Source organism: Aythya ferina (genome assembly GCF_964211825.1).
Source record: "Aythya ferina genome assembly, chromosome: 3".
Taxonomy (NCBI): domain Eukaryota; kingdom Metazoa; phylum Chordata; class Aves; order Anseriformes; family Anatidae; genus Aythya; species Aythya ferina.
This window is the reverse complement of record NC_140298.1, coordinates 41,699,781-41,725,945: the sequence shown is the minus strand read 5'-3', so window position 1 is coordinate 41,725,945 and position 26,165 is coordinate 41,699,781. Positions and strand designations below refer to the sequence as shown.

At 38.9% G+C, this 26,165-nt stretch overlaps 1 protein-coding gene across 2 annotated transcripts in view; it reads right to left on the bottom strand.

The window, feature by feature from the left end:
• PCNX2 (pecanex 2) overlaps positions 1-26,165 on the bottom strand; it is a 158,448-nt gene that overhangs the window by 69,897 nt on the left and 62,386 nt on the right. For both annotated transcript variants that reach the window (XM_084515825.1, XM_084515826.1), the window contains exons 16-21: positions 22,664-22,773; positions 20,440-20,536; positions 14,537-14,629; positions 13,903-14,053; positions 10,368-10,509; positions 4,639-4,816 (exon numbers count right to left, since the gene is read on the bottom strand). In XM_084515825.1, coding sequence (XP_084371951.1) covers positions 4,639-4,816; positions 10,368-10,509; positions 13,903-14,053; positions 14,537-14,629; positions 20,440-20,536; positions 22,664-22,773 — 771 coding nt within the window. The remainder of the gene's footprint in view (positions 1-4,638; positions 4,817-10,367; positions 10,510-13,902; positions 14,054-14,536; positions 14,630-20,439; positions 20,537-22,663; positions 22,774-26,165) is intronic.

The window sequence follows — 26,165 nt, the reverse complement described above, 5'->3', positions numbered from 1 at the left end:
CAGCATTGCCTAGGAAGTCTGCAACTGCAGAAAAGTAAACCAGACGCTGTTTGTTTTTTTTGTTTTTTTTTGTTTTTTGTTTTTTGTTTTTTTTAAATTGCAGACAGGCAACTATGTACACTGCTGGATATTACAGCTGAGGGAGAGTTGGCCTTAGTTTGTACACTGCCAGATACAAACATCACAAAGAAAGAAGTGGATATGTCTCTTCTTTCCTCCCCAGCCATTTCTCTCTTTGCTTCCTCAAATCAAGATTGGCACCAATCGAGGCTCCAAAAGTAGTTCAGGAAGACAGCATCACACTTCTCCACCAACAAGAGTTAAAAGATGCACACGGCACTGGATGAAATGCAAAGCTGGATCTTTAGAACACAGAAGAGAGTTGGGGACAAGCCTTGCCCTAGGCATTTTTGTTAACACTTAACCAGTTCCAAACCAATATCCTGGCTGTTCTAAAATTATTTGCATTGAGTTCTAAATCACACTTCACAATACCTCTTCATTCTTGACTTCAACAGCTGTTATTCCAGACATCTTTTAAAAGCAGCTCACACAGTTGCCAAGGAGGGCAGTGCTGGGCACATTCCTTTTATTATTATTTTTTAAATTGCATTGAAGAAAGATGGACTTGGTGAGTTATATCACACTTCATATGCTCTCCCTTTTGTGTGTGTTATGTATGTTAGAATTTTTCCTCAGTAGAAATCAGAGATCCATCTTTTCACCATTTTAAGAAAAGTCCATCTTTCCACCATGTATTCACTGTGTGTTCTTCCATATCCCCTAACTGGTTAATATTCCCATGGTTTCTACCCTACTATAGAAAAAAAAATATTACTGTTAGGTGTCTACAAAGAAACTTCCTAAGTCCCGGTATAGATTCCATCTTCAATGTGCCTTGTGAAGAATATATTCGCAATTACGTGTGGTTTTCCTGTTTCACCTAGTATGAACATACTTATTAAACTTCACACTGATACTATAGCATCTTCTCAAAAGACCAAGAGAACAACTGGCTTATATCAGAAGTTTACATGGAATCATGAAGACCACAAAGACTGTCTCAATTATCCAGTTCAATTTCCCATGGAGTATACATACAGTTTTTGAATGAACTATCACATTTTTAAAAAGACCAATTAGCTCTGATTTAAAGACTATAGACAATGGGAATTTCAGACAGGAGAATCGCAGGCTGTAGCCAACAAGACAAACCGTGGGTGGCTACATGGAATGTCCTGAAATAAGAAAGATTGAGAAGTCTTGTTCCACTTGATTTGAAAGCTGTAATCATTATTAAAAATAAAGTCTTTTCTAAATGTTTATCTTGCTCCCTTCCTACAGTAATTTGAAAGACAAAATAGCATACTCAACATATGGCTAATGAACTTCTAGCATTAATTTTTCACATTCTGAAAACTGGTCAGAACGTGAACAGCTGTTCCAAAAAAAAGTGAATTAATCATGTGGTATTAATAATCATGTTAAAATAGACCAAAAATTTATGTTGGTTAAAAAAGCCTCAGGAATAGAACTGAATAGACTCTCTTGTTCTCTCTATCACCCCAGTGTGGGTGGTTTGGATATTTGCAAACGGATAGTCTCAGTGCCGTGATTCGGACTTCCATGCCTCAACTTCTTCAGAGGGCAATATGCTCATTTGGAGCATCTGATTTTACTAAAGTACATTAAATCAACTGCACAATGGGGAAAATGAGAGAAGCACAATCAGATATTCAGAAATATCCCAGCCAACATTATTAGCAGAGTTTTATTCAACACAATCTGCTTCAAGATTCACTAGCACAGTTGTGAATGTCTGTTGAATTTAGACACTTTCTCCAGTGGCTGGCAGAAGAAAATAAATGCTTACTGCTGCATTGCTCTGACAGCATGCAAATAATTTATTTTTTTTTTTTTGCGGGGTAACCATGCTGAAAAATTGCCATCACTATGACTAAAGTATAGCACTTGTAGGGTTCCATGACTCTGATGGTAGGAAGTTGACACTTTCAACAAGCAAGCAGATAAGAGCCATGATTGTGTGATAACTTCTGCATAGCCAAAGGTGAAGACAACAGGAACTATTCTGGTTCTTGTCTTAATCTTTTTAAAAATAGCTTCAAACATAAAAATGACTGAACTACAGATGGACAGAATTTGTGAAAGCCTGTAATGCTTTTAGCTACAGATCTGGATGCAGTTTGCTCAGTGCCTATAGTATGGAATACACGTATCATCTTTATCCTCAAGTGAGCATATCCTTTTAAAAAGTTCCACAATATTGAGCTAATAAAGGCTCAGACCTTAATTACAGTAAAGAAAATATGTTCTTTACGATTTGAAATTAATAGGACTTTAATTGCTATCATCTGCTATGCTATTTTTCAGATTGGCTTTAATGATCACTGTGAAACAGTGCGTGTGCTTTTGTAATATAAATAATTCAACCACTTAATTTCATTTTTTTAAAATGGAGCATGGAAAGTCCACTTGATGAACTAATGACCTGCAAAATTTCAGATTTAATGAGATATGGAGAAGATGACAGATCAATGCTAAAACTGCATTTTAAAAACACATCTCTACTAGGTTGAAAGCCTGTATTAGAAAGTAGCAGTTATTCCAGCACACATCTCTACTCAATTTGGTATGCATCCTTCATTATCTCATTCCTATTGCTATAACTTTCCTTTGTACAGTGAACAGTAGATCCAGACTAACGAAGCAACTCCAAAAAAAACCACACGACCAACACTGAAAAGCCTCTACGTCTCTCTCTTCCAAAAAATATATAATAGCCCACACCAGTATTTTGTGATACACTCACAAGGTCAACATTTTCAAAAGAATTAATGTATTCTGAAACTTCCAAGTCCGATGCTCATTTTTTGATTCCCTAAGGAGGTTTTTGGAGAATTAGGTTTAGGGCTATATAAGTTGTTAACTGGACACAGGGTGTCTGTTGAAGCACATAATCAACAACCTGCTTTGGTGGTAAAAATGCACACACACCCTTTCCCTAGGGAACACAGTAGTGCAACAAGTACTTGAAAAACTGCCACGACACAAACAAGTTCTGCATCCCTTTCACTGCTCATCTTCCCTCAGAGGTAAGAAGCTTAAAAGTTACTCTGACCCTATTTTAGGATCACATAGTATGTGGTGGGGAGTGGTTCTTTCTAAAGCGGTGCTTCTTAAAAGATGGTTGTGAAGCTCTTCTTGCTCCTTTTCTTCCTCACTTCATCCCTTAGTCCCTGCCTTCTCACCCTAGCACAGAGGTGGTGCAGCAGAGCAACAGTACAGGACTGAGGATTGGAGGCTTTAAGAAGGTGAAGCTGCTGCTGGACAGTGGCCCGAGGAAAAAAAAAAAAAAAAAAGGCCATGATGACTCACAACCTTACTGTTAGTCCTCCCTTCCCCTCCTACCTTCCAGCAGCACAGAAATAAGTGAGGAGAAAGCCTTCAATTTCTGCTTTGCACTTTGCCTGAGTGACTGGGAACCACCAACGTAACACCAATAAACTGGGCTTTTCCTCAGGAAGGCTGAAACTTCGTGTGGGTGGGAGCAGCAGTGTTAGCTGATGCTCCTTGTAGAGAAGGGCTCAATACATCTACGCATTGATAGGCATCTCCCACAGAACATACTACAGTCAATATGGAACCGTGCCTTTCTTCTCTCATAAAAGAAGTCATGTTAGCTGGGTCATACTCACACTTGTAGCAGGAATATTTTAGTGAAAGAAACCCACCAAACAAAATCAACAACAAAGGACAAGAAAAAAAAGCACCTCAGCAGAATTACCTCTGGACCGTATTGTATGTTACAACAATCAGGGACCAGAGAATTTAAAAGCTAAATGCAAAAGAATTGGTAAAAGCTTCAGGCCAGTCTTCAGTACTTTCTCATGTTTTATCTAGGTATCAGTTAAATCTACTTTTTCCAGTGAAACAGCATAGATAGTCAATCAAGGCAGGATATGATCCAAATGATGCAGAAAGTGTTTTTTTGTTGTTGGTTTGGTTTTATTGGTTTGTTTGTTTTGGAAGTTAATGCAACTAGAAAACATTCTATACTAGCCAAGGGTTAACAATGAGAAAGAGGAAGGAGCTTTGAGGTTAAGGTTAAGGGCAGCATTACAAAGATAACGCATAGAAACTATGAAAAGAAAAATGTTAAGTCTGACATTAGGAAAACATTTATTATCCTGAGGATGATTATCTAGTGGAATAATTTCCCAGAGGAAGTTGTTGAGTTGAATACAAGAGGCATTCAAAGGAAACATAGATAAAAAAACACCCAGGCGATTGATCTGGAGGGCAGCCCTGCACTAATGACCCAAGAGGCTCTTTCCAACCCATTGAGGATTTTGCTCTTGAAAATGATAGTTATGAACTTCTGTAACAACATGTGAACAAAAAGTAAATGCAAAACACTGCACAAAACCAGAAGACATTTAACTGAAACCTTGGTTTTAGCTTACAGATTTTTTTCCTCTATAATACCAATCATCTGTGCCTATATATGTCTGCATCATTTCTGACAAATACCACCACATATTGATCAGCACAGTGACATTGAGAAGATAAATCAAAGCTATGAAATACATTTTTCCAAAGAAATGACAGAAAACTTGCCTTGTGAAACACAATGGACATCATGAAGAAATCCAGCAGGAAATTTTCTGAAATGTCTCTATAGTCAAATCGGAAGAAGATCACAGTAAAGCTCAAAGTAACAAACTGATTAATAGGATTACAGAATGAGGAACGGAGGAGTTTCATCCCAGCAACTGTTATCAGGATAATATCACAGCTGTAAGAAATACAGAAAGAAAAACCTAATCAAGTCAAAGTAATAAAAACATTGAATTATGAAGCTCTTAAATACAAATAGCTGCACCAGATGTGTTTCAGATTGCTTTGTATATCTAAATCTACACATCTTATTGATTTCTGATGTTAATCCTGTGTTCTCTTAATAATCACATTACCCATCTGCAACTTTTTATTTTATCACACACTTGTAATCTGTGATAAAGAAATAATTATGTACCAAAAGAAGAGTATTGGCTACTAAAATCCAAGAACCTAAAAAGGCTATACTATATACAGCTCTTAAAATAAAATTTGTTTCGGAATTTATCTTCATTGTTCCATTAATCCATTGCTGTAATTTAAGAAAACATCTTGAACCCACTCCAATTTTTATGACTAGAAATTTAACTTGATCACAGTTTATAAATATTCTCCTATTACATACTATGCCTAAATTATGGATAGAAACACCCATGGATATGAGATGCTTGAAATCTTTAATATTGTTGTTTTGCAGGTCATCTAGTCTATATAGTAATTCCTTCATCAGATGAAAAGAAATTGTGCATTGTACCTATATGTTGTAAAACTCACGCAATTTGCATTTCACTCTACTTTATTAGACAGTGAACTTAAGCTGAGAATGCTAAGTACTAAGTGACCATACAGAAAACCATGAAGCTCTCCAAAAATTAAAGTGCTTGCTACTGCATCTCCAAGACAATAATGTTCCTTTTTTTTACCATCCAGAAAACTACACAATAAAAAAAGGTAGTAGAATTAAATTAGAAGAAAAGATGGAGGTAATGTGTTAGCACACCTTAAATTTAGAAAATCATTCCAGTCTCTGGATATATATATCAGAACTCTGAGACTTGAGGTTGTTTTTTAGTTTTGTTTTTAAGATACTTTACAGAATTAGAAAGATGATCTTAGCAATTTTGATCTCTTGATAATTACAGCCCACTTAGGGGGTTACACACTAGGAAGGTCTCAGACATTAGTTTTAGATCACCCGGGTAGAATCAAAACCAAAGGCAATGCACTTTGGCTCCTCCTTCAGTGTGAGGGGAGAGTCAGGCAACAAGCAAATGTCTAAAGTTAGCCTAGAGGAAATCCTAGAGGAAATCACCAGGATGGTGATGGGTTTGAACACACTGCCCCGTCTTAACCCACACTGACCTAAAACTGCAGGTGTGGAAACTTTGTCTCCTTCTGTTCCTTTCTGCACAGTTAAGCGTTTTTGCTCATTCTTGAAGGTAACTGACCGTGGCTGTATTCTTTCAATAGAGCGGTTGTGACACCACGCTTTCCTGCAGCACCCTGCTGTCTAGAATACTTGCATGGGAAGGAAAGAACCCAAATCCATCCACTTTCCAGCCCTGGAGGAATTGAGACCTGCATTCCATCCTCCAAAGTACCCTCAACTCCTGCTGCATCTGTTTAAAGGCTTTTTGTCACCAGAAATGCAGAGTAAGATTCCACATCTTTGTTGGCAAGCACTCCCCTGAGCTGCAACACAGTACTGGGCTCCACACAGTAAACACTGGCATGGTCCTGTATTTTTATCTAACAACCACTAGAAGACACGGTGATAGGGTTTCAAGCAGGAATTGGAACCCATGATTCCTCACCATTACAAGAACTTCCTTCCCAGCAAAGCAGGAGGAATCAGGAGCAAACCTTCCATAGCCTCCACTTTCCTGGCAGGAGCTCAGCAGCTGGACTTTGGTTAAATGAAGTAGGCAACACCGACTGCGCCACCAAGGTCTTTAAAAGGAAGGAAACAGAAGCAGTATTTTGTGACCCCAATCCTGATCACATGTTGGGCAACACCTCTCAGCTCAAAACCTTTGGGTGTTTGCTTCCTAGTCAGGGTAAGGTAAAAGTTATTTATTCAGAAAGCTCCAGGCACGTTCAGAAGTACACCTTGAGCCTCCTAATGAACCATCAAGTCAAGTTCAGGAGTATTTAGTGATATTAGGCATCCCCAGGGCTTTCTGGCACTTGAACAAGTACATTCGGATTGCAGTTTTACATGTTGATGCCTAAAAGCTGAATTGGATCTATTCCTGAAAAGACAACATAAACTTAATAGACATGTACAAGTAACTCCCTGTGAATTGAGAGCCAGATGACTTCTCCTATGTAAATTAAACACAAATACAAATACTTTTGGGGAGATGTGTTGTGTTTTGATGCTGGAAAAAATAGATGGGGATTTTAATGAATACTGAGTGACTTCATAAAGTAGGCCACATATTTGCAAAATGCACAGGAGGTTCTCCTCCATCCTGCTGCGAACCAGGAGAATACCTGCTGCCATGACTGACATTTGATGGGTCAGAAAGCTCCAAACAGGTTTTCATCATTCTAGGAAGGCTCTCAGCCTGTGCATTTCCAGGTTGATCTCACGTGGCATTTATTCATTATTGTGTATTTTCCTTAATGAAGATACAAGTTTCTCTGAGTGCAGGTCATTCTAATGAATCACCAGGACATCACTCTTTGAATGAATTACCAAGCTGACCTTATTTCTCGCCTTGTCAAAGCTGCGGTTTTCAATTTTCCCCGAATTCCTGAAGGGCTAACCTAGTGCCTAAATCGAACAGATTCTGAAGTCACCAGAATCCATCCCAATATGTCACATGCAAACCATTTGGATCTTATGTTTCGCAGAAAGAATAAAATTCTTACAACGTGGAAGAATTTTCACATGGAAATTTTAGAGATGATAGAGCAAAAAGACGACTTTTTCCTTACCAAATCTGTTAACACCTGGAAAATTTCACAAAAAGGACATTTATAAAATAATGCTCTCAAGGGGTAACAGGTAATAAGCTGCTCATTATCCCTCTTCTTTAAAGATACTGTCGCACAAGATGCCTTTCCCGGTGCCTTAACTCCCAGTAGAGAGAAAGCGGGAGAGAGAGAATGAGAAATAAGGGCTTATTTCTGAACTCTCTGTGGCAGGTAACATGAGAAGGCATTTCAGCTTGTCAGCATGAATCCCACTAATAACCAGCACATTAGGGTCTCCAAAGTTGTAGCGAACTTCTGGCTATGAAAGCAGCTGTGCTGCCTCTCCAAGAAGCAAACCACTTCAGTCCTTTTAATCATAAAACAAGATGAAACTTACTTTAAGAAATAGATTTGAATTGAGAAAAACTCCAAAATAAAATCAAACGAAACTTACCACATTGGGTATTTTCAGACACATAAAAGGAGAGTGCCTTCCCTTCTCTGCAGCATGATACAGTCTGATCCTCGGGTGGTAAATAAGTAAGGAGTGTTCCAACAAAAGAAAATAGCTATCTATATACTGAGGGTTATATTTTCTCTGTGTTAGCAACATGGCATATGAAGGACAAAGGAGAATCTAGGACTCCTTCAAGGGCTTACAGAGTTGAGGAGAAAGAGATAGGATCTGAGGACAAAGGTCTTGTGCGTGGCATTTACAAGCTAGTCTTAGTGGAAGAAAACTAAAGAGGAGTACGAGAGAAGGGGATACTGGGAGTGCTGCAACCTCAGTTACAAGAAAAAGAAGGAAAGACATGAAGATCAGCATAGACAAAAAGCAGACAGAAAACTATGTGGCAACTTCCATCCTCTCCTGCCTCTGTGCTCCTATTACCAGAGGCAGCAGATCAGGAGAAAGCCAACAAGGGGCAGGAAAGGCAGGTTCTGTACCTTATGGACTAAAAAAAAACAAAAGTTCATCTTCCTTGCAGTCCACTAATACAGTTGTCACATGGGTAAACATAGCCCAAACTGATTTGTACCACCAAGGTCAGCAGTAGTCTTGACACAGCAGCATTCACCCATGGGCTTTACTGTCTGAAAGGAGCTACAGCTCTATAGCTCTACCACTGTCAGCATAGGGTTTAGCTCCCTAAGTCAACAGCATCTCTTTGATTGAAGTCTGGGCATACCTGAGTGGAACTTCTTTGAAATTGCAGTCAGGAATTTTATTTTTACTGGCATGCTAAAAGGTAGATTTAAATCCAAGGTGATCACACATACACACAGAGGATGGGGAAGCAAAGGATTGTCATGTAATTCCCCTACAGGCTAAACAATCAGAGGCAGACAAATGTAATTGCTTTCTTTAATCTCAAGATTTTTGGACAGACTCACTACATCTGAAGGCTTCAGGGAGGTGATACTTTAAAGTGTAATTTAGCTTTGAGGAATGACTATGCAGAAATAGCACCTTTTAAACTCCACGTATTTGCTCTGTGCATGTATTCACTCACGTCTGCTAACTACTGAAAAATATCATTTTGATTATGTTTTAGTTTTCCCAGCCCTGCAGAACCAAATACAGTGATGGTCATCAACACAGACCTACCCTGAATAACACACCTAAACCCCTGAAGCACATCAACCTTAGAATCTCCCAAGGACAAAAAGGTCACTGGGGAACTACACAGCCCATCTGAGTGACCATTGAGAGTCTCTCTGGAAAAGCAGCTGTCTGGGAGGAATATATGGAAAAATCTGTTTAACAATCTATGCTAGTTTTAGCCACTATAAGCAGAGAATATATTTAAAAATATATATATAAAAAAATTAGTCCTTAAAGCTGTGTTATTCTTTAAGAGAAGAATAAGCAAAACATGCATTTGTACATTAATTTCTAAATCTAATTTTTAAAGTCAAAAATCTAAATTATTATTAATACTGAGGAACTTCTCCCTGCCCCAGCAGTTTTTCCTGGTACTGGAACTTTCCTTCCTGAACACAAGCTGTTTCTTTGTTTTTATCATCTGCATCACTGTCATTCTGATAAAAAGACTGCAGAAATTCTGCTCACTGGGGATACTGCAGTCACTAAGCCTGCTGAATATCTGCAGTAGGTAAGTCACCAACCAAAATATTTACCATAAAAGGCTGTCTCTGCAAGAATCATACTGTGAGTCCATGGATCACTTCTGCTTAATATCAGAGACAGACTTGGGAAAAAAAAAAAAAAAAAAAAAAAAAGTATATCCATATCTTTCTAAAACCACTTTTAATGCAGGACTACCTGCCATTCTACACTATTGAATATTTTATTCAGTTTAGTCTGACTTGAGTGGTGAAGCTGCCGATAATTCCTCTGGGAGGCTACGCCATAGTCTTAACAATCCTCAGTTAGGAAATGTTTCCTGATATCCAGCCTCGATTTCTCATTTTCATCTGATTAATTCTAGTTACCCCACTGTGTTTATACCCATCAGACACCTGCAGCCTAGTATAGATCGTCTTGCTTTTAATTGACATTTAGACATTCCATATATATCTATATATAGCTCTTTAATCTTTTAATTTCTCTGTCTCTCACTAGAGTCATGCCTTAGCATGTGCTATGGTAGCTTTTTTTTTTTTTTCTTTTTCCGCAGAGCCAATGATTATTGTATACTGAACTAATACATTATTAGTTCAGGCACAAAGGAAAATTGTGAAAAGCAGACTTATTTAAGAAACAAATTTCATTTCTCAGTCTTTAGTGTAAATCTGAATAGTCTACTAATCACATGCCATGAGTTATAAGCAAATCAACTTACTGTGTACCAAGCTTCTTGTATTTACTAATTGAGAAAGCATCAATGGTGAGGGCATTCAATATTATAGCTGGATACAAGATGTATTTCTCAAAGCACTGAAGCCACACATAGAGTCTTTCAAACCACATCAAATGAGCAGCATCTGAAATAAAAAAATCAGATAACACACCATTTCATCAAATTATCTGCATTTTTGCACTGCAATACCATAGAAGTAACAATATGAGTTAGCTCATATTAATACAATAAACCAACTAATTCATTACACAAAGAAATCCTCTTTTTTTTTTTTTTTCCCCAGAGAAATCATTTTTCTCTCCGAGTTCGGAGAGTATCTGTTTTGCTTTTTATAATCATATTCATGAGAAATGCTCAGAAACTATAAGAGGTGGCACATGCTAAATGGCAGATTCTACCTAATTCAATTACTAGTCACTGTATTAAATAGCACCTTTAGTAATGCAATGGTTCTGGAGAGGCCCTCTCCAGCTCTGGCTCTGACCAGGAACCTCATTTGAACTTTGCGCCTCTCTCTCCAACTGGCAAAATATTGTTTATTTGACTGCAAAGTATTACTGACCTCATTACTAAACACGCTTTGATATCTAAAGACTGAAGAAGTAATAGGAGCAAGACATTGTCACAGATGTTTCTCAAGACACTTTAAGAACAGCTGTTGTAATAACTATCTGCCAGGATCACATCACCCACCAGTAAAGAATATCTTTTTCTGCAGTAGACTTTTCTAACAAGATCACAGGTTTAATGGGAATATTAAATAAGAACAGAATGTTCTGTACAACTAAAGTGCTACGAGAACTTAGGTGAACTGAGTGCAGAACCACTTGTGTACTGAAAACAGTAGCATCTTTCTTCTTAACTGAACTCATCTACACAAGGTTATTGGAGAAACAGAGCAAACACAAAAAGGCAGAACCTGGTATTGACTCAGAAATAACAATGCCAGCTACTGAATCTCCAACACTTTTTCCTGCAGAAATGAAAATAATTATGTATACACACACACACAGCCACACACCACCTTCTCAATGACAAAGAACGACAACATGCTGACAGGCTACCTCCTAAGATTATGCACACACAGTCAAGATGCCTATTTTGGAACCTAGCTTTTATTCTCTATGCTCTCTCCTTCTCCTGATCTACAAATTGCTTTCAGAGCTCCTATGCTCTACAAAACTTCATCTGGCTGGCCAAAGCCAATTTCTGTGTAAGAACTTGAGCTTGAATAAAGAGATGTGCATATCAAATAGACCAAAAGGAAAGGTAGCCACAGGAGCAGAAAGACATGGCAAGGCATGTATGGACAACGCACAGAGAAAAGAATAGCAAATATTGAGGGGGCACCCAGCGAAAGAAGTGGATGGTTTGAAAATGGCTTAGATGAGTCTGTGGGGTATAAGAGCAGAAATGGGGAAGGAGGAGGAAACAATCTAAGAATCTTTTGCTTCAGGCCTTCTCACACAGTCTGTCGTTACTTTCTACACATCTGTTGTACCATAAGCTCACACATCTTAAGCTCAGCCTTTCTTCTTGCACTCATACAAAATAATAACAAGAAATATATCAGTTATCTCATAGGTGCATCATGAGAACTGTTCTGAAAATTGCTATATTGTGGAGGGCCTGAAAGTCCAAATGACTCGTCTGAAGTCTGTAAAACAAACCCAAGAATAAACTTGTGGAATTGTCATTACCAGCTGCTCATCTAATTGCTAGCAATCATTCATCCTTACCATAAGAACTGCACTTGTCAAAAATTAGGAAGCTGAAAATTAAATTATATGCTGTTAATAGTGCTAACAGAACCCTTGCTTTGTGTATTTGTCCTGTTACTGTTCACGCCTGAAAATATAGAATACAGTTCTTTTCCAACCTCCTTCTGCTATACACAAAGGTAACCTTTAAGTTCTGCTTCTACATTTTTCTTACAGGGTAAAAGAAAGAAGACAGCCTGTCAGACATATCTATCAAAGGGATTACACAACTTTTTCTCCTCAGCCTCTCATCTCAGAACATGATAAAAAATCCTTTTCAGCAGCTCGAGGGACCAGGGAATAAATAAATAAATAGACAAAAAAATAAATAAATTAAACTCTTGCTTTCTACACAGAAGACCATAGCATTCCAATAATATTTAAACCCCAAAGTGAGGAAATATAAATTATATAAAATGAGGACTGCAAAGGAAGCAGAAAAGCCTGCTGCCTGTAGCAGGTACCATGTGAAATGCATCTGATCTCAAAGTAGAAGGAAACCCATCTGTGGAGATCAATCTGGCATCTCTTTATGTAGACCTCAACCTTTTCAAAAGCTGAGTCATTGCATTTAGGAAAATAACGTTTTCTGACAAATGAAGACAGACTTAATAGGGGACAAAGCAAAGAAAACCTACAGTAATGTCTTATGATTAAGTTAATGCAACAACGGAACTTGGGTACACATCAGACTTCATGATTATCAAGGAGAGAAAGCCCCGAACAATGTTTTCAATTGGACATGAACCTTAAAAACATCTACATTTCTACTACGCTTTCCTTGCTGTATTGCAGTAAAAGTTAAAAGGCAACCTTCAATCGAGTCTCTGGGGTACCTTTTCATACCCAAGCCTTGTTTGGAAAGTAATCATTTTGAAAGACACAATTTTTAAAAGAAAATTTAAATCCTTAATGCGTATTTTTGCAGAGAGTGATCTGAACTCTTTTGTTGCCTAGCTGAACAGATTAAAGTCCCTCAGCAGACTGTGTTCTGACAACATTGTCTTCAAACACCTCAGGAACATATATTGAGAATGATTAAGGTACAGGATCCATCAAAAAATGACAAGCAAGCTTTTGGCTGGTAGCAAATACAAGATGAGAGCTGGGGGAAAATAACTGTCCTTCTCAAAGTATACTGTCTGCTCCTGGAAATAACTAAATCAGAACAGGAGATCAGACCCCAGTATACTAAAATATTTACATACACTGGTGTCAGGGCACCACTGCTGAAGCCAGCAGACAAACAGGAACAAGTCATCAAGAAATTTTCAGTTTCCTTCAATTTTTAAGTTCCTCTAAAAGTGTTACGATGGAAATTAAAACTAACTTGCATTATCCATGCTGTCCAAATGATGCATAATTGTAAGTCAAAAAGTAGAAATAATTCTACCTCAATTTCATTCATAATCTTTCAATTCAAACTTTTAAATTATTTGTAATGCCAGTGTATCAAGCAACACAAGTAACAGTATTGTAATGTAAAAGCAAAAAAAAAAAAAGCAGATCAAATGATGGCTCATGAAAGGCCACTTAGAGCCAGCAAGATGTTTAAAGGACTGTTGTGTTTGGCATACAAGGAGAGGCTGAGAGAGCTGGGACTGTTTAGCCTTGAAAAGAAAAGGCTCATGGGACATCTTATCAAATATAAAACATAAATTATCCCCTCAGCCCTGTTCCTTCTGGATTTTTGTTTTTAAATCAAGACAAGCTGCAAGCCACTGCATCCATTGTTTAGATAAGATTTCATTACAAACCTCTCACTTCCCGTTGCCGGTGCTCTTTGCTTTTAAGTATGGGGTGGGAGATCCACAGCCAGGGGTGATGCTTGCGAAGCTGAGGAAGTATGTAATGTGTTACGAATCCCACAGTCCACGCTAAAGCGAACAGGACAATGCTGAGAAATGGCTGGGCCAAGTGAGAAAGAAAGAAAAACAGTTATAATTTGCAGATATGTAACAACATTTCCTAAAATGGTATTTCTGCGCACTTAGAAACTCATGTTCAAACTGACTACACAGGTGGATGTGTTTTGAAATATGTATTTTGCATGAACAATTGTTGAATTGTTGTTTTCTTTTCCCCCTAAATGGAGGAGAAAAGGTAAATGATTAGGTTTGTCCTTTCTGTCTCCCCCGTTGCATATCCTAAAAGAGGTGCAGATATGCAAAGGATTAAAGGAAGAAACACCAGATAAGTAATACTTTGCCTAATACAGATATCCACAATCTAATTGCACTGCAAATCAAAAAGCATTAAGTTATCATGGTCAGTAAATACATTTTCCCTAATTTCTCTTTCCACAATCTCTATTTCTTCCAGCTAAAGTATCCTGTGGTTTTGCATAAAAGAGATAATACCTTAGAAAAAAAATAAAGGACAGATACATACCCTTAATGATAGAAACACAGTGCTGGCACTGACAGCAAATGACAGAACAGCAGCCGCTGTGCAGACAATGAGATCCGATTTCAAAATTTCTTTCTGTGAAAATTATTTTATACAAAATTAGCAAGCCAATACTATTTCAACTAGGCAAAGTAAGTGACTTGCTTCCCAAGTACTCGCAGTCTGCATTGTGTTGAGGCTAATCTTCACTTCCTGATAAAGTTTTTTCTCCACTCTGCTTTGTGAAATTATTTCTTGGTATGCTACGTTTGTCAAAGTAACTATGTTTAAATTCATCGTGCCTACATTTAAGATACATTTTAAAATCTGGTTTTAACACTGCAGAAATAAAAGTAATACATTTTCATACTGAGTCTGATCCTGTTTAAGGAATATAGTTCTTTCGCATTACAGTCTTTTGGTTTGGGAAATCAAAATTCTGGTTCCTTGACCTATTTGCAAGCAATACGATTGCTTCAGTTTTACTTTTTCTTGCATTACTGAAATGACTCATGCTGTTCCATAATGTTGCAATAAATATATTAACTTCTGTTTCTGATGTTCTAAAGTCACATGTCCCATTCTCTGATTTTCTGTATCAGAAGCCAAATTACAGCAAGAGCAAGACCTTACAGATTTCAGACAAGGCGTTTTCTGGTATCACCGAATGATAACGCAAGGACAAGTCTGCATTTATATAAAGATCTATAACTACAGTAGGAGTAATTTTGTTTTGAAAGATTAGAAAATATCACGGTCTTTCCAGCCACCCATTTTTCTTGTGATTAAAATGTCATTCTCGGTAAACAAATAAACAAGATAGCTTTTGAGCTCTGTGATCTTCTGAATTGTACTTCAGAGGTCACTCAAACGTCTTTCCCAGTAAATTAAAATCTTGTCCTAGATTTATAAGAGGGATGGTTAAGTTCAGCACTCAATACTTGCACTAAGTTATCATATGAGTAACTATTTGTAGCTCTTGGTTTAAATACTAACTTATATTTTAATTCAAAGGCATCTAGAAACAACAAGTGGAATACAACACTTTTTTAGAATTTGAAACACATCCAATTTCCTGGTGCTGCAATCTAGGTAGCCTTCATTCATCTCATCAGAGACAAGAAAAGGAAACATAAAATAATGCTGCGATAGCAAACCTAAGAATAAGGGAGATAAACAAAGAAAGTAGAAGCAGCGAACAGAAGGGTTGTGAATTACAGGGGAAGCTGGCAGCAACCACTATATTTAGGCTGCCTATCACTGTCTGTTTTGAGAAATGCTTGGTAAAAGGTCACCAGCATCAGCACTTCCACTTGCTGCAGTAGGCCTTTGAAATTCAGCAGGACTAAAAAGCCTTCAGGCTCAAAAGGTACTTTTGCTTTGTCCCATGAAACTCCAATCCAGTTTAGCTGAATTCTCAAGCAATAAAACCTGCCCTGTGTCTTTTCTCAGTTTGCTCAGAAAGCCATCCTTGCAAATGAGCAGCGCTCACTCCACTCCTCAGGCTGTGCCCTCTTCAGGCAGTATGGTGCTCAGGAAGGACTACAGATGGGAAGAAACACGAGGAGAGTTAGGCTGGACTCCTCCTGAACCATCTTTCCAGAACCCAGCACTGCTGGCCTTGTCCCTTGCTTGTTGGCCACCATATGCACCATGAAAACCACATTAGGGACCTTTCAGAGAAGGTCATCTTCAATGAACAAACCTTTGACCCCTACACATCCCCACAGGCTCTCTACAGTCAGTTTTAGACCTTCTCTCACTAGCAAACATTGGGGATTTAGTATGTGTAGCAGTACTGAAAAACTGTGGTCAAAACCCCAATAAGGGAATTATCGCCAACTCATATAACTGACAGAATTTTGTAACATTTGCAAAATTTTAAAGCTACTTCACACAAAGCCAATAAAAAGCAGCAGTACTGAGGTTATAAAATTCAGTATCTGAGAAAGTTGAGCAGTGCCAGGTTTATGCAGCACCGTACTCCAGCCCTTTTGTGGAGATGTATTATGAAAAGTCTTCATCAAGTATCATTTTTCTGTGCAGCTGAACCCAACTACTCAATAATCTAAAACAAGCTTATAAGAACAAACACATGCCAATCATATTTTCAAGCTCTCCTCCACAAGCAAAAAGGATTACTATTAAAATGACAGCTGAGTTGTTTTCATAACCATGTGACTGCAGAAGCTGCCGTTTCAAGAACTATATCAAACATTAAGAACTTGGCTATAAAATCAGAAGTACTGACAATAATAGATATTGGGGGCAGGGGGAAAAGGCATCCAAGCTTTCCATTCCACGCTCAGGCCAGCTCACCAAAGAGAGCAAACTGTATTACACAGACTGTACTGCATGGTATTTGCATGGTATTTCTCATCTTTCCCATCTTTGACTTTACAAGTGCTCTTTTTAAGGTTCAATCACACTGCTTTTGACACATTGCAACACATACAGGAAAAGGTCTGTGGTTTTAAAGCAAGACTTACTATCCAGGTATTTGAATCCAAATTAGATAGTTGCATTCCAACTTCACTGATATCTGCAGTGCCTAAGGTTTCATTTATGCCAGGCACACGCCCTTTGCACGTGCACAGAACTGCTTCAAAATGTAAACATACTGCTCAGCTGCTGACTTGCACAATGGTCCACACAGGAGGCAGAAGCTTGATGTGGCAGACACATTGAAACTTTTTTTTTTTCCCCTCCCCTGTTCTAAAACAAACTGGGCAGGAGCAACTTTGTCTTATATCAATGTATGATGGCCAGAGCCTGCACCAAACTGCTGACCCTAGGCAGTTGTCTCTCTGCCTAAAGGGAATTCAGAGCCACTTTCCAGGAAAAGGCCCTGGGCATCCACCTACAGGTTGCTGCGGGTGGGTCTGTGGCTTCCACCCTTCCTGCTGAAGGCAAGTCACTGCCTAAAGGCTCTGTGGGAAATGCAAGGAGTGTGACTCGACCAGTAGAGCTGTCAGCCACACAAAGGGAGGCAGATCAGGAAGCAGAGAAGTTTTGGTTCTTGTTTCTAGACTGCTTTTTCTGTAGGTTGCACAATGGTTGTTCCATGTGAATTTGAACAGCTCACTTCACTGTGAGCTGCTTGATGAGCTGACTATAGCACCAACTGTTCAGACTGTCTTGTAAGAATGAGCCTTGTTCAGCTCACCAGAAGAAAAAAAAAAAAAAAAAAAAAAAAGCATTTTCAGGAGAGGACTGAAAGTTGTGAAACTCAAAATGAGTGAAAGCATCTTCCTGCAGTCTTCATGGATGGGACACAGGACCCTCTCCTGCACTTGGCATCCCCTGACCTTGCTAGCTGTTGCAAAGCACATGCCTCCCTCTACACAACTCTGTCCTCCATCCTGTATTTAAATCCAACTGTCTAAAGCAGGACTTTGGATTCCATTCCCAACCACAGGCACTTATGAATTGAATGTTGAATCGCCCTACAATGCGGCGCTTAAATCCTTTGTTGTATTTGATCCAATATAGGAAAGTTAGGCTCTGATCACAGCTAAAATCTCTTCAGTGAGAGTCATTACCACTGTGTTACCACATGTGTTATGGTTTGGGGTGAAAGCAGGTGTTCTTTTTCTTTTTCCCTCCATTTTACACTCAAGGCAACAAAGAAATACTGACTTAACAACACTGCATTTAATGCCTCAGAGATTTTACATATTATAACAGGATTTTTTATTATTATTTTTGATTACACTTTTGGAGCTTTGTACAAAGCCTTTCACTGATTATCTAAATGTTTGTATTAAAGGCCAGGAAGGAACCTGGGTTTGAATGTAACACATTAACACCCTCAGGCCACTGGTTAATCTAGCAATCAGCCATGTGGATGCCTATAGAAATTAATTATAATGGTAGGAAGCTCCATTCTCAAAGTTGAATGGTCAATTATCCATCACAGCTGCTTTATAATTCAGGCTTCCAAAGCTGGCAATTCTTCCACAGCTATTCGAGCAAAGGGAAATAGTAAAGGTCATGTAACTAAACATTAGAGATGTTGTATTTATTACTGCTAACATTAATATGAAGCCACTACAGAATACAACAGATTAATTTTTGGTATTAACCTTGTTTGCTTTCAGCTGCTTAACAATGCGAATTGGTTTTGTATGCCTCAGAATTTCTGATTTTAAAGGGCCTCATTTAAATGGCTTGTTATGCACACCATACATGTACATACAGACCTGAGCAGGGCTGGCTGTTTTGTGTGGCATTTAAACATCACTAGCACATTTTTACAGCACTGGCAGGGATTATTCTACTTGCAGAGGAGCACTCAGATTTTTTTTTTTTTATTTTAAGTTAAATTTAAATTTGCTTTTAAAGTCAGTTGCCTCCTGACAAGCACATGATTGTTATTGCTTAGGCCAGGCAGTAGAGACCATGGCTTGACTGTGTCCCTCAAACTTGAGGTAGATGCATTTTTTGCTAGTTCAATTCTTCACGACTTGCTATATTACTACTGCACTTTGAGATACAGGAGGAGTCTCCTGGCAGCTGGAGGCAGAGTCTCCTGGCAGACTGAGGAGTCGCCATCTTCAGCTCCAGTGGCTGAAGAGCCCCAGTGCAGTTGACCCACATGGTAACTGTGTGAATATAAGACATCAGACCCCTATCCACATTACTGGCACAAAAACAGGTCTGGAGTCAGCAGCATAACTCCATTTTGAAAACACAATCAGGATCTTAGATGTGAATTTGTTCGTTCTTTTGTTGTGTAGTTGTGTTACTCAATGTATTGAAGCATTGCTCAAGGTTTCCCTCTGCACTGTGAAATGAAACCAACTAAGTGGACAGCTGTATTAACTGCTTCAGTCCCTTGGCAAGAGTCCCTCTGCAGAACAGATGAGATCAGACTCTGTACTGCTCCAAGATGGGTGCTATCAGCAAAAGATACAAGTGGGATATAAATACCAGGGAAAGAGAAGCTTTCCATTGCATCTGCAATACAGTGTCTGTGTACAAGAATGGACTGACAATGACTTGTGGCAAAAGTCTACACACCAAATATAGCAAAAAAGAAAAAGTTTTTTCTTTTTTTTATTCCTGTTACTACATTCATATTGCAATGTGGCTCAGTTTGCAAGAAGCTGAAGCTCAATAAAGCCAAGGAGGAACAGACATACATGTATCACTTAATCTAATGTGGGCCTTATTACAGTAAGCAATTTAACATTGTACTTGGTAGGAAATAATCTAAGCAGCAGCTAAGCAATGAAAAGCAGAAAATACTGATATAATGGATTAAACTCATATGCTTAATTTAGGCTACATAACACCTTATAAAATGTCCATCAAACATGATACAAGATATAGAAGAGAGATGCATCCACATGAAGGGACACCTGGAGGCCAGGCCAGGCACCATACTAGTGACCTGTATCCCTTGGCACTTTTGACTCTCAGGCTGTGTCTTAAGGTCAAAAAAGGCGGTCTGTCTCCCAGACACTCTGAGCACTCCCTGGTTCTGAAAGCATTCAGGACTTTAGGAATAATTGCCTTTGCTGTAAATGCTCCTAAGCAGGCATTAGGATGTGATCAGGAAGAATCACTGTCTGAAAGCTAAGAACATGACAGTTCATGACTCTAGGAAATCCCTAATGCCCCTTAACACTTTGAGAAGCTTGATGATCTTCCCACATGAACTCTATGAGATCAACCTCTCCAGGGTACCAGTTCTCCCTTCAGGACTCTCTGGAGAGGTCTGGAAGTACTTCCCACAGTTTCAATCTGTGGATTTAAAGGAACAGGACAGATATCCTTCCATTTTCTGTTTTTAGTAGTTTAAATATTTAAATTGCTAATTAAGAATATTTAGAAGATTTCTCAATGTGGAAAATGGATGGGAAAGCACTTCACGCAGAAAGTAATGAAAGAAAAGGTCTTACCACTGATTCTCTCATCTTTTCTGGGAGTGGATCTGCTGATGAATCTTCAAACTGTTGACGTAGAAAGTGAGGCACATATTTGCATTGAATAAGGGACCTGTTTAAAAAAAAAAAAAAAAAAACACAAACTAGTTAGGATACTTCTTAACATGTCTAACAGACATGAATGTTTGCAGTGGGGGGAGCAGGGGAAGGAGCAGAGGAGGTAGAACAGCCTCAGTTTTCCTTCCTCATGTATGCAGTAGCTATCTTATCTTTGTATAGCTGGAGATTGATACAAACCAGCTCTACCTTTGATCAGGGTACAGCTTCCTCATCAAAATGTCAAGGAGTCTCAGCGACCAGAGCAGTCCAATCAATGTGCCTGTGTCATTCAGAGGAATGAGCTAAGAGGGTACTGTGGTATTCATGCCCTTTATTAATAATTCAGCTAAGCTGAAACCAATATGAGAGCTCTCTAGACCCACATTAGAAAGGCCAGAGAGGCCATTTCTGTATAAATTGCATATTAATCCCCAGTTCAAGATTTATGTGCTACCTTCTCTATCTTGAAGTTTATGCCACAGGCCATCCTTTAAACACTGTTTCCAATCCCCTTAACTTCCTTTAATTAAGTTTAAGAGCTGTTTAAAAAAATATCTTAAACCTTTTTTTTTTTTTCCCTAAGGATTATGCATTTTCATCACGATTGCGTAAAGAACATTTGATGTTGCTGTACACATAAACCTAAACAAGATATTTAACAACCTTTTCAGCTGCTGAGGATTTGATTAAGAATATTATGGAATCAGGAGCTGGATTTAAAAGTTTAAGGAAATACAAGTTTTTACTTTATTAAGGAAGTTAATGAACTGGTGTGTCTTTCCTGGAGAGTGGAGGAGAAAATATACATTTAAATTACTCCAAAATTGAAAGAGCTCACACTCACATGCTGATTTGCAATTTACCTGCGTGTATTCTACTCCAAAGCTAAAAAAACTTCCCCAATACAGCACACAGCTTTACTTTCATACTTCCGTACCTGATTTCCATCCTGTAATGGCCTATGAACTACACGCTACCTACACAGAACTTGATCCAGGTCTTATTGATGCCAGTGCAAGACACAGTAGGCTTCAGATAAAGACAGTAGATACAAGCAGCTCTTTTTACTTTGTCACACTATGACCTAGTAATATCTAAATTTCACATTCCCTCAATCTTCTCAATGTTGAGGAAAGAACTTCTCAGCTCTTCAGTGAGATTTACCGGGTAGCCCATTTCTGTTAGTATCTCACTTCTGCCCTCTCTCCTGCATTACAAAGTTGTGTGGCCAACCAGCCTGACTTACCACATGCCTACTGCAATCTTCATATACTTCAAGACTACATATACATGAGCCTCACCTCATGACATATACAGCACACCTCACAGAACTGAGAGAAGGGAGCCTCTGGATTTCCTCATACGCTCTCTGCACTATGCCAGGATAAGACCGAGCTGCCTGTGAAGCAGAATCCTAGATGACATGGTGATAATGGCAGCATGAAATCCGCTTGCTTGCTTAAGCCCACAGCCATACATGTAGATGCCCAGCTGTCTGTGCACAACCACAGCCCCCATGACAGTCACATAGCACAACTCCCACACACGAAAGAAGTTACAGATCTAGAAGCCTCTCTCACATCACATCAACTGTCAGATCACGACGTTGGGACTTCTTTGGATCTCCCTTGTTCCCAGCATCCACTCTCAATACACACAAACTCTCTTCTGCTACCTTTAGCAGAGTACATCGGAGCAGAAAAGGGTCGATCTTGAAGAGGCACTGTCTACTGATGCTCACCCTAAGCCATCTTCCCCACAAATCAGAAGACCTTTCTCCTTGTCAAGGTGCCACCCAATGAATGTTCTGCAATTCCAGAAGTCTGCAAGTCCCCTCAACTAAATCACTATCCTCCGATATGGCAACCATTCAATTTCCCAGAGGATAAAATCTGCCTTAAACAATTTGGAAGAGCTATGTAAAGAGCACCAGCCTTACTGCTGATCTGACTGCAGCACTTCATTTACTTAACAGGACTGACACGAACCATGCAAGCAGACATGCTGAGGAATTTCTACCTCACCACAGTAATTTTGGGAGACAATCCCCACAGTTCTGAAACACAGATATGACTCCGAGCAAACCACATTTTTTGTGCTGTAAAGGTAAATCAATAAATAACAACTGCAGGCAACTTACATCAGTACAGATGGGTCACTGCTTTGTCTGCTGAGGTGATAAGAAAGTGCAACTAGCAGACCACAGAAAGCAGAAAACAGTGCTGGAATGTGCTGTGCATCCCAGGGTTCCTGAACAGGGGGACAGAAAGCAGAGCATTTGCAAGTTAGGAATGCAGTACTACTTTTTTTATTTATTTTTTAAGTAGGCCATGCTGTGCATGTAATGTTAAATGCACATCACCTAAGTCTATATGCCATCTACCAAGGTTTGACAATCCTTTATCTTTTCAAAGTTTATCATTGTGAAAAAGACAGCAATATTACAGACACGCTTTGTGATTATGCTACTGTAATTCCTCTATTATCAGCAATTAGCTAAGAAAGCACATGAAAAGCATGTTTTCTTTTCTCTTTAATGAAACTCTAGAGGCAACTTTTCATTAAAATGAGATGCGAGTGAAATCATTTCCACTGTATTTGTCTAAACTCTGAATTGATTCTGTGATTTACTTGACCTGTGGCCAAACTGCTTGCAACAAATGCCCATTCCACCCAGCTGGGGTATAGCCCTGGCAACTCACTCCTAAATCTTTCTGCTGCTTTATATGGTCCATCTAGGCCCTGCATGTTTAGCCACTGTCCCTGAGCAGGGGGGAAAGAGACAATTTACACACTCACTAGCATACTCTGAGCATAATCAAGATGAGAAATTACCTCTGGGTGACTTAGGCAGCTAAAATTTGCTAGAGATAATAAAAAGAGGCATAGGAAGCTTAATGAATACTTATGACCAGCCTCATCTGTGGCATCCTCAGCTACAAATTAATCTTAAATACTTGTGAGTACTGGCTGCAAAAGGACAGAAATTTTGGCTGTGAAGGACACAGAAACTTGGTGAAATAGATCCATAGCCATTTCACTCACTAGGCTTGTTCCGTGCTTCTACACAACTTCTACCTGATCAAGTTAAACTTTGCCATCCAATTCTATTCTTTGGTTGTTCCCAGGTACTGAGCCAAATACATTTCGGTTTAGCTTTTCCTATGCTCAGTCTCAGGTCAGAAATTCATATTCTTCAAGACACTGCAGAAAAGTAGTTGAAGTCAAAATGGTCTGCAAGTGGCTGGATCAGAGCCTATCCCAATATCCACTGCACTTCCAGGACAGCATAACCACATAGTGCGTGACTGCCCTTTTGCCCTGCAACTTCTTACAAAAGCAAAACGTTATAAAGAGCCTATCCATACATCTGGTGTTGAAATGTATCATTTTGAGAAACCATTCCACGCTCTTTCTACTGTAAAACCCTACACGGCTGATTCCCATAGTAATGGCTCAGGAGCTCTTTACTTCCCAATTTTCTCTATACTATGAGCAGCCTCTGTGTTTGGCTAGCCTGGGCTCCACTTCCAAAGCACCTCTCCCTCATCTCCTGAAAACTCAGCTGTCAGGGAGCTAGGAAGGCAGACAGGACAAGCATCAATATTTGCTGCCTAGGGAGCAGGATTTTCCAGAACAAGGCTACGCAATGTTTTACAAAAGCTGAGAATGCACAAAGGTGTCATTTCTCCAGCATCAGTGATGCACCCCGCTCCATTTTGTCATTTTCCTCCCCCTCTAATGATGCCTGGTAGAGCTTTAAATTAAAAAGATGAAAAAAAAATATAGTCAATAATTGGACTATGATTCTTCTCAGTAGGAAAACAGGAATGATAGATTTCAGTCTCGGAAACTGGTATTATCTGTCAACCCAGACATGAATTTGACTGCCTACTCTACCTCATTTGGTTGAGGTGACATGTAGTGCTTTCACATAGAGTTTTGACTTGGATGCAGATACTCACGTAGTCATTTCTAGAACAACTCAAATGGTCTTACAGGGTTAAGGATGAAAGTGGTGAGTTAAAACAGATACAGTGTTCGGGGGTGGTGTTCCACTTCAACCACAGAATTGCCTAATCCCCAAACAATCCACTAAAAAGGAAGATAAAGGTGGCTTTGAACTTACAAGCCTTTTACCACTTGTAGAGGTAGGAAGGAAAGTGTATTTTTAAAAATAAGTGGCGATAGTAGCTTTCTGTCCTACATGATTTATTCTTTTTGCTTCTTCCTTCCCTTAAAAAAAAAAATGCATGTAGCAAACCTTTATCTTTGAAAGGTATGTTAAAATAAATCACGTGTCCTACTCCAGAGACAGAGTGCTCTGAACACAGCAGAACCCTTGTAGTAAGTAGAATTCTTGGTGGTTTTTTTTTTTGTGGTTGCATGGTTTCTGTATGTGTGTTTTTTTTTTTTTTATTCACACACACACCCTTTTCTTTTTCCTTTTTTTTCTCTTTGAAACAGAATAGTCCTCTAAACTCAAAGACTTTATAGATTGCTTGAGCATTAGCATAATTCAAAAATGCTAATTCAAGGAAGAAATAGTGAAGGTGTTTTGCATTGTGACTTCTTTTTTTTTTTTTTTTTTTTACTATAAAGAACAACTGAAACTAGTCTCCACAAAGCTCATAGACCTTCTAATTTCCTGCTCTCTCATCGTTTCATCCTTACTCAACTGATCTTCTTCTGTTCTTCTCTTTACTTCTACTCCTCAGCTGCATCATGGATCTATGCTATTGCTTACATTATGTAAAATGCAGGACAGCTGTTGTCAGCCATTCCACATGTGTATGTTAAATAGTAAATATTTTCTAAGTTCAGAAATAAGATGATAGCATTTCTTGCTATCTGAATGAAACTGTAAAAGGGAATAAAACCCCGCACCCAAAGTTTTAAGGAAATGATAACCCTGTAGAGAACAAGTCCACGGTAACTGTAAGATAGCCATGTATGTTACCATGGATACTCTGTTTCCATTGAACACTAATGACCAGGAATCATTAATTATTCACAGTCCTTGCATTAAACTTGCTAGAAACATGTTCTTGAGAGAGATGCCCACCAGCCTTATCTTCCCATCATCCAAAGAAAACAAAACTTTGCTTTCCCAGAAGACCTCCAAAGCCTTGGAAAGTGATGAACTACCAGAACACAGATAGCGCTCCCCATTTTGATTGATGATGTCTCTTTCTTTGCACTCTGATATGCTACAGCCATCCGTATGGACGTGCATGCACGTGTGCATGTCACCTTACTCAACAGGCTCTCAGTCTGTGACTGGAATTCCCGGGCTGGAGTGTGAGATGGGCAATGACTTTGGACAGGAGGCATGAATGTTCACGTTTCATGTCATGGTGAGTTTATCCTAAACAAGAATCGCAGTTTTCTACATTCCTATGCAGTGACATACTTCTAAAAAAGTAACCTCAGGCCACGTTAGATTCTGCAGACAAAATACACTTTTTCTATTATGTCTGGACAAGAAGCTCCTATTATACACACAGAGATCTAAGAGCATAACTACTGAGGTTACAACTGAAGAGCAAGTCTGACTACAGCTGCAAACATCACTCAGTGAAATACGTGATATCTGACAACTCTCCAAAATTAACATTCCTAATAGTTGTTGCTTGAACCTC